General features: G+C 38.5%; 1 protein-coding gene across 1 annotated transcript in view; it reads left to right on the plus strand.

The window, feature by feature from the left end:
• The window catches only part of CACNA1D (calcium voltage-gated channel subunit alpha1 D), a 168,920-nt gene that overhangs the window by 95,775 nt on the left and 58,775 nt on the right, over positions 1-14,370 (plus strand). Inside the window, exons 10-20 of the mRNA XM_058812735.1 lie at positions 2,875-2,962; positions 3,669-3,695; positions 5,260-5,420; positions 6,001-6,226; positions 6,371-6,578; positions 8,105-8,225; positions 9,389-9,503; positions 10,187-10,256; positions 10,846-10,915; positions 11,638-11,782; positions 13,295-13,424. Coding sequence (XP_058668718.1) covers positions 2,875-2,962; positions 3,669-3,695; positions 5,260-5,420; positions 6,001-6,226; positions 6,371-6,578; positions 8,105-8,225; positions 9,389-9,503; positions 10,187-10,256; positions 10,846-10,915; positions 11,638-11,782; positions 13,295-13,424 — 1,361 coding nt within the window. The remainder of the gene's footprint in view (positions 1-2,874; positions 2,963-3,668; positions 3,696-5,259; positions 5,421-6,000; positions 6,227-6,370; positions 6,579-8,104; positions 8,226-9,388; positions 9,504-10,186; positions 10,257-10,845; positions 10,916-11,637; positions 11,783-13,294; positions 13,425-14,370) is intronic.

The following is a 14,370-nucleotide window of genomic DNA, read 5'->3' on the forward strand; positions in this document are numbered from 1 at the left end:
CTTTCAGTACTGGGGTCCAGTTTACAGATCTCAGAGCTGACCCTGCTGAGATCAGTCTCCCAAAATTCTCTCAAAATTGTGTGCTGTGTTTGCCTCATGGACACCACCTGCCCTTATGGAGCTGTGGCCATGGAGCTGAGCTGTTTTGGGACCTGGCAGGCTGCTTGCATTAGCAGAGTGGATGTGGACATGCAGTGCTGCTCTTTTCTTCTGCCTAAGGACCTGATGACTTGCTGGCATTGCTGGAGCTGGACTTCCACACGGTGCCTTTCTCAGTACTTCTGTAGAGTTTCAATTTTGACATATAAATGATATTATAATGGCAGCTGAGTTTCTAATGTGAATTGGTTCTTTTTTCTTCCCCTCTTCTGTTTGTAATACAGCACCTGCAAGTCACTGATAGAGATGCAGCAAGAGCCCTGTGGTGTCTAAAACACAGTAACATTCTGATGTATTTAATAATTAACAGAACTGACATTCACTTCAGTAGGGACAAAGATATTTTTGCTTTGTTTTTCTTCAAAAAATCTTATTCAAAAGGGGCTGGTATTTCTTATTGTGGGCTAAAATATAAAGTCAGGGTAGATTTGAGTTAAAATTACAGTACTTCACTTTATATGCACTTGCATTACTTGCATTAGATGTAGCTTTTTTGTCACTCAATGGAGTGACACTTTGTGAAGAGTTGGATTCTAGGTACCTTTTTTTTCAAGGGACAGAAGGGTTGATAAATTTGAAATACAAGTGTGGGACACGTTGCACATATGCAATAATCATGGGAGTAGGCCTAGCTGCGTTTTCCTGGCAGCTCTTAATGGTATGTGAAACAAGACTTCAGCACTCTTATTTTGCAGTTGCTTATCACAAGTGCTGAAATGCTCATCATTAGGTGACTGCAATGCTATGTTTTCTAACAGCAGTCAAGTCACCTGGCACAAGGCAAACAGTTCAGTTATTTACCAGACAGGGTATGCTTATATATATTTATAGTTATTTCAAACAAAACTGGCATTTTAAAATAAAAATTCTTAGTTCCAAAGCCCTGAGACTTGCTTGAAATAATTTTGTGATTTTTTTCTTTAACCCTTTGAAATTTTAATAGTTGAATTTGAACATCAAAGATTGTTTTCCTTACTTTTGAGTGAAATTCCTTTTGAACTCTGACTGTAAGCAGTGAAGATCTTACAGGACTAGAAAAATTCATTATTTTAAAACTGATTTATAAAGGGAAGTATGATATTAGAATTGAGACACTTGCAGGTGCTAACCAGAGAATTTTAATATATAAAGTCATTACAGAAATATTTTAAAAGAATCATCAGAACAGAAGAACCTTGTGAAAGAAGGTTTTGCTGTGCTTACTGCCTGAAGTGCTCTGTTTATTCAAACACCTGCATGGACATTTTGGATCTTTCTTTGTTATGCTACTCTGTTTAGCATTCCATATAACAGTGACTTGCTTATGGGGCCAGATTCTCAGCAGTAGCTGAGTACCTGGCCTGCACAGACCTGTCAGTCTCCAGCTTGGATGGGACTGATGGGCACAGAAACCAAACCTGCCCTTCCCACTCCCCTCTGTCCTCATGTCAGTGTTGAGGCAGTATAGAGGCTGTGCAGAGAGACTGTTCCTAACACTTATCACTTTGTGCCTGATTTGTGCACAAACCAGAAAATTCAGGGTCTGGTTCTTAAATCTCATATCATCCTTTAGCTACCAAAACAGTGAGATGTCCCTATCAGAAGTTGACAGTGTATTGCCCTGAGTAAGGTCAGTTCACAGACATTGGCTTAAACCCTTCCTAACAAATCAAACCAAATAAACCAACCAACGAAACCATTAAAACGGTGAAGGTACACACCAGAATACCTTTAGAATGCTCTGTTTTTCTTTTGTTCTTGCTGTTTTACAGTAATTTCAGTGCATCTTTCACATCTCTTTTGTTTCCTACTTTAAATGGTATTTCTACTGTGTAGACCAGCAACATTAAGTAACCCTTTTCTTGTTCCTGAGTTTTTCCTTTCATTCTCACTTTGCAGACATGGGAGCAGTGCTCTCCCCTAGGAAGTACTGAGAACTTTGGCTGTTCATAATTTCCTAACACTTTTTGACATAAGGTGTCCTCCCTCTATATTTCAGCTGATTTGCAGACAAATGGTGATGACCCAGCTGAAAATGAGTTTTTTCTAAAAACCATCAGCTGCAATTACTAACCACTCAGTTCCACTATATGTGCAGTAATTCACTCTGGGGCAAATGTACTTGTCCCCTTTTTATTAGTGGTAATTCTCATCATGCTTTGAAGGACTAGTCTCCCATTCCCCTGCTCCTGCCTGCTGCTCACACAGTATCTGCAGGCACATTTACCTTCTGGCATCTTGCCTCAATAATTCACCATGTCAGTAAAAGCAAAGAGTGGTCAGCGTGACCACGGTGTGATTGTTCCTGCTTTGAGAAGTTTGATGATATTTCTTGGAATCAGAGAGCTTTTAATAGCACTTCACCAGAAAAGCATCTCCAAAGTGTTAACAGAACATTTCTCAAAGGGAAAAGTTTCAGAATCTAGCTCAGGTTAATTTCTTTGCTGGGGTAGTACAAACTTCCTCTGCTTTATACTCTGCAGTGAATTGTAAGCAATTACCTTGAATCACTAAAAAGAAACAACAAAACTAAAAAAGCCACCATTCTCTCTGGAATTCCGCGTGCTTCCTTTCGGTGAGAGAGGAGGATTGATGAAGTGTCTGACTTCATCTACGACTCCTCAGGCCTTCCAAGCTCTCAGCAGAGCTGGGGGCCCTCTTGCCGTGGGTGAGGAGATGCCAGCTGTGCCATGCCTTGCGTGGGGCTGGCTCTGAGGCAGTTGTGTGTCCCCACAGCGAGCATGCCCACCAGCGAGACCGAGTCGGTGAACACGGAGAACGTCAGCGGCGAAGGGGAGAGCCCGGCGTGCTGCGGCAGCTTGTGGTGAGTGCACGGCTGGGAGCCCAGATCACACCCCAGCAGCTCAGGGCATCTCAGCTTTTCAAAGGGTCCTTCTCTCCCCACTGTTTGTTTAGCCAAAAGTGCTTTGGAATAGCCAGGCTTTGTATGGCACACACAGGAGTTTGATATTTGACCAGTTATAAGAGTATTAAAGCGCTCCTCAATTTCTCAGGTTAAGGTGGTGTAAAACAATTCAACTCATCTTGGAGTGGAATTGTGATTTCCTAGAAGCTTGTATAAATTACTATTTTTGTCCATAATTATAAGAAAATAATGGAAGTTTCTGATGACTTGTAAAACCACATATTTTCTGTGAAATGGGGCATGACCTGGGGAATATATATTTTTTAGACAATTACTGAATGTATGGGATTATTTCTATAACCCATGGTGTTCAGTATTTATCTGCTGAGATTTTCATGACTTCCAGGCAGTTTCTACATGTTTATTCAAGGTTTATTTACTGAGTTTTAAAGGAGATTTCCTTTCTTTCACCAAGATAATTTGTAAGGTTTTTGAAATAGTATTTCAGAAAATAAATAACAGATAAAAGAATTTCAGCATTTATGAAGCGTTTTCTTAAAATTTTGTTTTATGTATGTGTAATGCCAATGCAAAATTCTAAAGAAAATGAATTTATTAATTACTTTTCCCCCATTCTTAAAAATGCATTTTCCTTTTCTTCTAGTCAAACCATCTCAAAATCCAAGTTCAGGTCAGTATTTTCCTCTAATAATCACATTCTAAGGTAAATGCAAAATCTTGGTCCAATTCTCACTCTTCTGGGCTGATCCTCACTCCAGCTTCTGGAATGTTACTCTGCAATGTCAGTACACTGAGTGTGAGCACAAAGTAAGTCAGGCCATAACTCATCAAGGATATTGTTTTGAAAGTAATGTCAAAATGCCTTTGTATCAAAATAGAAAATGCTTTTCATTGCAAGCTCGCCTACCTGCTGCGCTACAAGTCAAAATAGAAGTTAATCTTTGGGAGCATGCCTTTACTTGTATCAACCTAATGGAGAAATTTATGCTATTCTCCTTTTTGAATTTTTGTTTTATTTCTGTAGTCTGTTGATGTATGCCTATGTTATTCATGCACATTCATATGTATATACACCAGTTAGCTATACTTTACTATCACTAGCTCCACACATCTTTCTAGGGAAAACAAAAAAATAGCTTCAGAAAGCTTGGAGTTTTGCAATTTGAGCCTGCTTTTGAGTCTTATAAGTGAAATATAGCATCACTGTTGCTCTTCAATATTCTTTCATATTGTTCTTGTCTCATGGACTTCAATGTTAGGGTGTTCTGTAAGTGTAAGAACAGTCAGTTTAACCTACCCAGGGACTGAGGCATCCTGATGATGGCCTTGGACAGCCCTTAGAGCAGGGGATTGGCAAGATAAGAATGTTGTGTCTTGAATTCCATGTTGATTTAGGGCAGGACAGGATATTTTTCCTTTATATGGTTAGAATACTGCCAAGGCTTGAATCGTCTTTGTACTGATATCTGAAACCAGTATTGATTTCCTTTACTACAAGTACTAATTTAAGATGCACAAAGAAAACTTAGTTAATGCTTGAACAGGGTTCCCAGAAGTGAAGCAGAGAAATCTAGTATCATGAGTCCAAAGATATATCCTCACTTTTGAATCCAGCTAATATTTAGGTACAGTCTCAGCTTGTCACTCTGTTTTATTTCACAGACATTTGCCCACTGACACAATTTCAGTGCACATCAGTAGAAATCTCTAGGAATTACTAAAGAAGGTTTCTGATGTTATAGGGTAGATTTCTAAAAGGTGACCTCAGCATTCCTATTCTGTTTAATCCTGCCAGAATTCCTTTTGTGGTTTAGCTCAAAGCCTACAGTTTTAGACTGAATTTAATTTGAATCCTGGGTTGATACATTGACTTTTCTTTATTGCTATTAAGTGTATGGGGCCTTGGAAAGATAGATATACTTTGTTACCCAATGAAATGTTAAATGCAGCTTAATCTAATTATGTCACAGGCAATTGGAGTCTCCAAATGTTGTGGTTTACATTTAGAAATCTATAAGGAAACATAAAAAAAAGAATAACATGTTAGCGGTCCCTAATCTGCAACTGGTGATGATTTACAGAGCTATTGAAGTATTATACATATATTTATGAAAACACACCTGCTCACATGTGCACAATTGAACTTGTTTTCTACACAGAAGAAAAGCACACTCTCCTTAAGTTCATATGCGTTTTCCATATAATAATAAATTTATTTTTATTTGAACTTTCAGTCGACGCTGGCGTCGCTGGAACCGCTTTAACAGAAGAAAATGTAGGGCTGCAGTAAAATCTGTCACATTTTATTGGCTTGTTATTGTCTTGGTTTTTTTGAACACGTTAACTATCTCATCAGAGCATTACAATCAACCTGACTGGCTGACCCAGATCCAAGGTACAGTCAAAAATTATTTGTCCTGGTCTTGACTATGGGTGGCTGCATTCTATCAGTGGCTACTTTTGTACTTTGCATTTTGTTGTTTGCTGTCTGAAGGATATTCTGCCCAGCCAGAGGGAGATAAAAGAAATGACTGAATGTGGTGTTTGATATCCATAGCTGTAACACAGCTGAGCAATGCAGCAGCACAGACCTGACAATACTAAATTGTAAATAACTGTACTTTTATCATTAAACTGTGCTTGAAAGATGAGGAGGAAGTGGGAACTGGCACAGCGGGACTTGCTGTGGGCTGGTTGCTTAAGTTACAGTGTGGACTCAAGCTGTGAGCTGAGGAACCATGAACTGCACAACAGATTGGAAAGATGAATAGTTTATAGCTGGCAGAAGCTTTACATCCTTGTGTAACTTTTGCCACTCAAGCATCAACTACAGTCCAACATAAAAAAAAAGCAACATCTCCTTTTTAGGCAAAAAGCTACAAACTCATACAGAAAGTATAGTACTAATATGTTAAAATAAAAATGGAATCTATGAGGCAATTCAGAATCTTTTTTTCTTTAATATTTTGTTCCAGATATCGCAAATAAAGTTCTTCTGGCTTTATTCACCTGTGAAATGTTAGTAAAGATGTACAGCTTGGGCCTACAGGCCTATTTTGTTTCTCTCTTTAACCGCTTTGATTGCTTCGTTGTTTGTGGTGGCATTGTTGAAACCATTTTGGTGGAGTTGGAAATTATGTCACCCCTTGGAATTTCAGTGTTTCGCTGTGTTCGTCTCCTGCGTATTTTTAAAGTAACAAGGTAAGATTATCTAATACTGCTAATTCTAAGGATAGCTGAAGAGTGATCAGCAATTGTTTTGTAATACTTCATCATGCACTGCTCTTTTACTGTTTTGTTTGGGGTTTTTTTGGTGTGTGTTAACACACGCATTTTAATTTATAGGCACTGGGCATCCCTGAGCAACTTGGTAGCATCCTTGTTAAACTCAATGAAGTCCATTGCTTCACTGTTGCTTCTGCTTTTCCTCTTCATCATAATCTTCTCGTTGCTTGGAATGCAGCTGTTTGGAGGCAAATTTAATTTTGATGAAACTCAAACAAAACGGAGCACCTTCGATAATTTTCCACAAGCCCTTTTAACTGTATTCCAGGTAACTTTATTTCATCCTGTATGAGACATTTTACCTTTGATCAACAAAACTGTTTAAGTGGTCATGTTGCCTGAAAATGAAACCATGAGTACTATTTATTCAGTTTACTTTAAGTAGCATTCTTCTCATTAAATTCAGTACTCTGGTAACTTTGCACCATTTGTACCATTTGTTTCATATCTTCTTTGATCTATCTATGCAACATAGCTGTTGTGTTATTTCACAGAGTTAAATCTCCTTTCTCCATCAAACTAATGACTAGAAGAATAGGTGGAGTGTTATATTTATTTTCATCAATTTATTTTCTTTAACTTATTAAGTGTGTAACATATACATTGGGGTTATATCACTATAACATAAAAATAAGCTTTAATTTCTTTAGAGACCGGGTTTCATTAGAATCTTAAGACAAACTTGTCTGCTACTAGTGAAGTGGTAGGGGCATACTTAGAGTTTACTTTTCACTTATTTGTGATGCTTTTTTAAAACTAATTTTTCCCAATTTGTATACTGGCATTTGGTTTCATCTTGCTCACCATTTTCACACTTGTCTGTGAAAAAAAAATATTTGGTTTCAGTCACTGTATGTGAGGGTTAAAGCTGACCCTGCAGAATTACCTTGGTGTCAACTTCCTGTCACTTTGGAAGAGGTCTCATCTGGGGTTTGCCCAGAGCAAGCAGAAAATCTTTCCATTTAATTTCAAGATAAGGAAATATTAATGGGAAATTTCCTTATGGGTTAAAGTGTTCACATTTGACCTGACACTGCCCCTACAAAAACTTAAGGCTTTACTTCCCAATTCAGCTGAGTTAGATTTTATTCAGATTTTAGGCTGCCTCATTTTCAAAGTAATGGAGATTCCTTCAGTTTTAGAAGACATTCAGGAGCAACCAACCTGTTGGTACCCACTAGCAATGAAAATTAGTTGGATAAGTTTAGCTCTCCAAAAAAGAATTTAAAAAATGGCATGCATTTTATTTGCTTAAACAACCATTTAATTGCTTGGAAGGAGAGTGAATATTGCATGTTTTCTCCGGGTGGAACTGATAATTTTGGAGAAATATATGAAGTGTCCCTAAAGCCTGCATTGCAATACTCAGAATTTTTATCATAGGACAGATTTGTAGCCAGTATTCAAAAAAAAGAAGAAAAAAGGAACCTTAAAACATGTACTAACTTGATTTTTAAGTGATGGACATTTGTTGGCATTGCTGTGTAAGTGGCATTACTGAAAACCAGGGCTCTTACTTTGGCGTGCCAAGATCAATAAAATTTCAATAGAATTTCATTTTATTATTTTTGCCTTTGAAGTTTGGTCATTTAAATGCATAGCACAAAATAAAAGCTGTTAGAGTTAAACCCAAGATTTCAGGAGAGGTTTAAATGGGAATTTTAAAACAATGCATGAAAAGAATGTGGTTTTACTTTATGCATAAAGTTAGTGTGTGTTTGGTCTGAGGAAATGTGTTTCTCTGTTCACTTTTGATGCTGAGTTACTATTCATCTCCTAATATCTGTTCCTTAGATCCTAACAGGGGAAGACTGGAATGCTGTCATGTATGATGGCATAATGGCATATGGTGGTCCCTCATCCTCAGGCATGATCGTCTGTATATATTTCATTATCCTCTTCATCTGTGGTAACTGTATCCTTTACACTGGCTGGAAACATCTCTGATGGGGCTGTGTGCCAGGGCCATCCACAAAATCCCTCTGGGAGGGGGTCAATGGCCACGGGCAAGGGCTCTCTGCACATGCTGAGTCCTTTAAACAGAGCTTTCCTTGCTCCCTGAGGAACCAGAGGCAGGATCTCCAGGCCATCTCCTTTCCCTGTTCCCCAAGGAACCAGAGGCAGGGATCTTCAGGCCATCTCCTTTCCCTGTTCCCCAAGGAACCAGAGGCAGGATCTCCAGGCCATCTCCTTTCCCTGTTCCCCAAGGAACCAGGGGCAGGGATCTTCAGGCCATCTCCTTTCCCTATTTCCTGAGGAACCAGATGCAGGATCTCCAGGCCATCTCTGGCCACCACCAAGCAGAAAGCAGGGAATGTTTTCTTTCTTCCTTCCCTGGGAGCTGTGCCCTGCTGCTGTTTGTGATGGCTGGAGCCCGTGGGCAGTGATGGTGCCCCATCCATCCCTGGCACTCAGTGCAGCCCTGGGCTCTGGCACTGCTGAGGGTGAGCCAGGGACCAGGGCACACACCGTGGCACAGCTGGGACAAAATCTGCTGCAACATTCCCCTTCCCTGCCCTCAGTGATCTGGAAATATTTCCTTGGCCCCACGTAGAAACAAACTATTGCCATGCTCAGAAGTTCTTAAAAGGTCAGGAGGTGATGAAAGGGCAAAAACATTGTATTTTCTGCACTATATGGTATTTGTATCAGTATTTGTGGTTAACTGATATGGACTGAAGAACTGAATTTGATATAGATTGTTGTAGACATGAAAGACAGTGCATTATAAAAATGAATTTTTCAAAATGCCTGAACAGTCTTCACATATAATAGACAATTTCATATTCATGGACTTGCTCAGGCTAGCATGAAGTTGAATTTTATTTGTTTAAAAAAATACCTTAAGCATTCTGCTATTTTAAAAGCCATGACCCTAATGGCTCTCTGCTCACTTTACAGCCAATATCAGTCCGGTCCATTAAATGGGTGTTATTTGCAGTACACTCCAGCAGCACAAACCTCCACGCTGTAGGTTGGGAACATGTGTTTTATATCTCTCACATTGTCAGTGTTTATGCTGATAATAAACCACACAAGTGTGGTAAGGCATAATGTCCTTAAAATGATTTGAAATAGATATCTTGCTAAATGTCTTCTTGGCCATTGCTGTGGATAACTTGGCAGATGCTGAAAGTCTAAATACAGCTCAGAAAGAAGAAGCTGAAGAAAAGGAAAGGAAAAAGAATGCGAGGTAAAATAGATGGGCATGTTGAACCAGCAGGAGAGGGAGGAGGAGGGTATTGAATTATTCCATAAGGATGTTTTTATATTAATGTCTTTACCAATTTCAAAATGTGCTGGACTCAGGAAAAAAATAAAAAGATTTGTCTAGACACTAAAATAGTAGACAAACAATATAATTTTAGATAAAAGTTAGGTAGTAATTTGGGTGAATTGAGAATGTAATGATAAACCAACTGATATTTAAACATTGCAACAGTTGGATTTATTGTGTAATTAGCACAAGAATTTATCTGTTGTTGCCAGTGCACAGCTCTCTGTGGAATCAGTTCTCTAAGCCTTATATAGACAAGCAGAAAACCTTCTTTTGAAATCAGTGCAAGCCTGTTGAAGTCAATGAAAGTTGTTTGTATGAGTCCAAGGGCACAGTTTATCCCTCTAGAAAGGAGTAATGAACATGCATTGAATGTTTTAGGGATTAGCCTCTGGAATTATATTCAAAATAATAATCTTCTAAATGGATCATTGCATTCAAATGCAGTAGATTTTATTGCTCTGACTCCTTATGCTGTACAAAATATTTCAAATATTTTATTATAAGGCTTTCAGATTTTTATAGAATTGGTATAGTTCATTTAAAATTGTCTGTCTTTACATGGCATGCTTTGTAATTATTATTGTATTGTTTTATAGAAAGGAGAGTCTGGAAAATAAAAAGAGTGAGAAGTCAGAAGGTGACCAGAAGAAGCCCAAGGATAGTAAGGTATTTATCCTAAAGCTTGTCTCTTTTCTAAGAAGCAATTTTACTGATTTTGCTAGGGAGTACTTTGTATTGTGCATTGTACAATTCCTTTTGTGAGCCCATCGTCCCTACATTTTTTTCCAGGCAAAGGAAACTTAGTTCTGATGCTTTGCATCCTCACAGTGTCTCTCAAACTAGAAAAATCCTTTTAGTTCCAGGATATCCTGAGAGGTGAAGCTCTTAAAGAATAAAATAATTAATGTTAGAAAAAAGTGATTTTATTCTTAGGATCTCTGTAGATATTTTGCTTGATAAGTCAAATGAGATCAGCGAATGATAAACTCTTACAATGTTCAAACATTCTTGGTAGATTTTATCAAAATGTGTTGGTTCTATTCTTATTGTGATTTACACAGCCAGAGTAATGTGGATACTATAGAAAAATAATTTTGAAAAATTAGTAATAAAATGTCACCTCTCCTACATTCTCAGAGTTACTCTGCTTCAGAAAACTCACTTCTCTGACTTCAGAGGCTTATTTGGTTTGCTTTCTCTGGGCTTTGTACTCTATATTAATTTTTTTTCCTGTGCATCCCTTTCATTGCTGTAGGTGACGATTGGTGAATATGGAGAAGGAGAGGAAGAGGATAAAGATCCCTATCCCCCCTGTGATGTACCAGGTATGTGAATACTAGCTAGAAACACATTTAAATTTGTTTGCTAAAATATCCTAAACTTGCTCCTGGTGAACATTAAATCAATTCCTTTGAAGCCAGTGAAGTTGTGCTCTCTTATCAGTGGATAAATGGGCCTAAGTATTATCTTTTTCTGCAGCTTCCTAAACAGTGCAAGCAGCATTTGAGAGTTAATATTTTGAGCCTCAGGATTGTTTTGGTAACACTATTTGGATGGGAAAGCAAATTCTAAACTTCTCTGAAACATTTGGCAAAAGAGGGCATTCCAGGGCTGATGATGTTTGGTCAATTTTTTCTTGGCCCAGTGGACATACTTATCTAAAAATCAGTTCTGCCTGTTTGTCTGGATGCATGGCACAGAAATGTGCCCTGAATTCTGAGCACACAGTGCTCACCCAGCACCCAGAGCTCAGCCCTCAGCTCAGGCATGGACAGGCTGTCAGGGCTGAGCTGAACTGGGGCTCCAGAATCCCCAGGTGAGGCTGCTCAGCACCAGCAAAACCAGTTAAAGCACTCATGCACACACCCACACGTGCACAGCACCCTGTGAGAGCTTGTGACTACATTTGGATATTTATAGATTTTTGGAGTCACGCTATGAATGTATATTTCCTATGTGTATTCTCATACAAGCTATGCTTTTGTATTGTTGTGAACAAAACCTTGATATTTTTTAATTTATAGTAAAAAGAATGTTCAATCTAAAGTAGGTGAAGATGAAGAAGAGGAGGAGGATGAGCCAGAGGTACCAGCAGGCCCACGTCCCCGTAGGATATCAGAGCTCAACATGAAGGAGAAGATAACACCTATCCCTGAAGGCAGTGCCTTCTTCATCTTCAGCAGCACCAACCCGTAAATATGACTTTGAAAAATATTGGTTTAGGCATCAGGGTTTAGCAGTGAAGTAATAGACCTCCTTCTAGGGAGACCAGGAGTAGAAATCTAGTGTCTTCTCCAGAAAAGAGATTGGCTTCCCTCCTAAAATTTTCTGATTGACTTGGTAAATGACAAGAATTGGAAAAATATGTTATTTTTCTTCCCACTGTTGAAGATAATAGCATTTTGTATATATAGTCTGAGTTCTAACAAGTACCCTGCAAAGTACCCTTTGAGGTGTATTATCTATGTACTGTGTTAGTCACTGGATATAAAAGATCTGAACATATTCTGCATGAGACAGAATTTCTAGTAACCCTAGTAACCTTTGTGGAGGAGAAACCAGAAAAAGAGAAAAGTAGGAGAAAGGTTGCACATATTCCTCTTAGGGCAACAGCATTTCCCAGATTCAAAAAAGCATCTAAGATAAAGACAAATGATTTCAAAAAAATCAAGAACTGTAATAGTTGGATTTTGGGGAGGCAGTGGAATCTTTCACCACTTTAGTCTAACTCCAGAGCATTTTGAGTTCTACCCTGGTGAAGACAGCAAGCTTGACTAGTCAGTTGAAGTCCTTACTTAATATTTATTTGGCATGGGAGAATGCTGCCTTTCAGTGGTAGAGGACATCAAGTTTAGAAGGAGATCAACATAAAATGTTTTGGATGCAAAATCATTAAGTTTGTTGAACATTACAAATTGCTTTCAGCTTCAGCTAACACCATGCATTCTTGGTCTAAAATGACCAATTTTCTTAACTAAGATACACCACGCTCCAATCATCTACTTTATAACAGGAGAAAAAAATTTAGCCAAGAATCTTCTGAGTCTTCATCAGAATTTAGACAACTTCAGTATTAGTCAGTTATGAACCTGATCCTGCCTTTTTGTCAGCTTAATATCAGACCTGCTCTGTATTTGTGATTACTTTGGGCTCAGTGACTCTAAGCATATACACAGTTACACTTTGTCATGTGGCTAAAGCCTGACAGCTCTGGAGCCTCTAACACCCACTTGTCCTGTAATTCTATAAGAAAATCTTCATGGAGATTCTGATTTGAGTCCTAAGTAGCACAAGGAGATCTGCAGCCTAAGCTGCATCTCTCAAGATGAGTAATTTTCACAACTTCAGTGAGAATTAAATAGAACTGGGGATCTGGGATGATTTATCATCTAGCCTTGGTCTTTCTGACCTGTGACTGCACGTGCACAGTGCTACAAGCACTGCACCTTGTGGTGTTCATAACCCAATAGAAACGAACCCCTCCCAGATGGCTTTAAGTGCATCTTCACTGTGGGTGAATTGGATTTTGGATTTATTTTCATTCTAAGGAGTGAGACCGATGGCTTCAGGACTTTCATTGCTTCTAGCTGCTGATTGCTGCTCTGCTCCATCAGAGCTGGCAGAGTAACAGAAAACATGTTGTGTGTTAACCATCTGCTGAATTCTGTGTGCAAAAATGGTGTATTTCTGTATCTCCTCTTTAGAATTCGAGTGGGATGCCACAGACTTATCAATCACCACATCTTTACCAATCTCATCCTTGTCTTCATCATGCTGAGCAGTGTTTCCTTAGCAGCAGAAGATCCAATTCGCAGCCACTCTTTTCGAAATAATGTAAGCAAGCCCTTCATTTTTGCCTGAAGCCAAATATACCCTCACAGATACAATCCTTTAGGCCTAGTGCCTTGTTTTTAATTTTCATGTTAAAAAACATTCCTTCTTCTTTTTCAAGCTATGCATTTATATTCCTTTTGCTCTAAGAAGCATAAACCTGTAAAGACAATTGGCTTTATTGATGGAACACCATCAGTATTAGAAATGTTTATTATTTACATAATGCTTTTTCTGTGAATATAAATATATCAGGATAAAATATTCTCCATCTGAATATAATATCTATAATTTTCATATTTTTCCCTACTTTGCAGCTGGAGTAACTGATGTGCAGTTCCTGAATCACTCTTACTACCTCACAGTGTTTGATGCTGATTTAAAAATGCCAGTTAGAATTATCACTGTTTATCATGTTTGGAACAGACTCTGATGTGTCCTCTCTTCATTGACTCTATTATGTGGCCTTGGGGCACTTGGATGATCCCTCTGTCAGTGACTGTAGGGGTTCATGGGGGTGTCACCTCCTCTCTCAGGGAAGCGTTTGTGGCCACTCTGAGAGGTTTGAGTTACCCCCACGTTGGACTCAAAAATATTTGGGTTTTTGATTGGCTATCAGAAACCAAACAAATTTCACTTTTCTACAAACGCACATGTAAGAGGAGGATCAGAACATGCCCAGCTCTTGCCTTGGCTCAGAGAAAAATGCCATTTCAGCCTAAAAACCATTAATTTCAGTAGTGTCTTTATTAATAGATAAAATTGTAGTTTATGTGGGGACTAAACACCTGTGTTCCACCAAAACAAATTCTTTAATTTTTTTAAGCACATTTTAAGTGCTTCATCTAGTGGAAGACTTAACTGTTACCCAAAAGCACAATTATTAGAGAGAGAAACTAAAATAAATCCACTCTCATGACCATGGACTTTTTTAGCCTTGTTGCATTTG

The sequence above is a fragment of the Ammospiza caudacuta genome, chromosome 12, assembly GCF_027887145.1.
Source record: "Ammospiza caudacuta isolate bAmmCau1 chromosome 12, bAmmCau1.pri, whole genome shotgun sequence".
NCBI classification, from domain to species: domain Eukaryota; kingdom Metazoa; phylum Chordata; class Aves; order Passeriformes; family Passerellidae; genus Ammospiza; species Ammospiza caudacuta.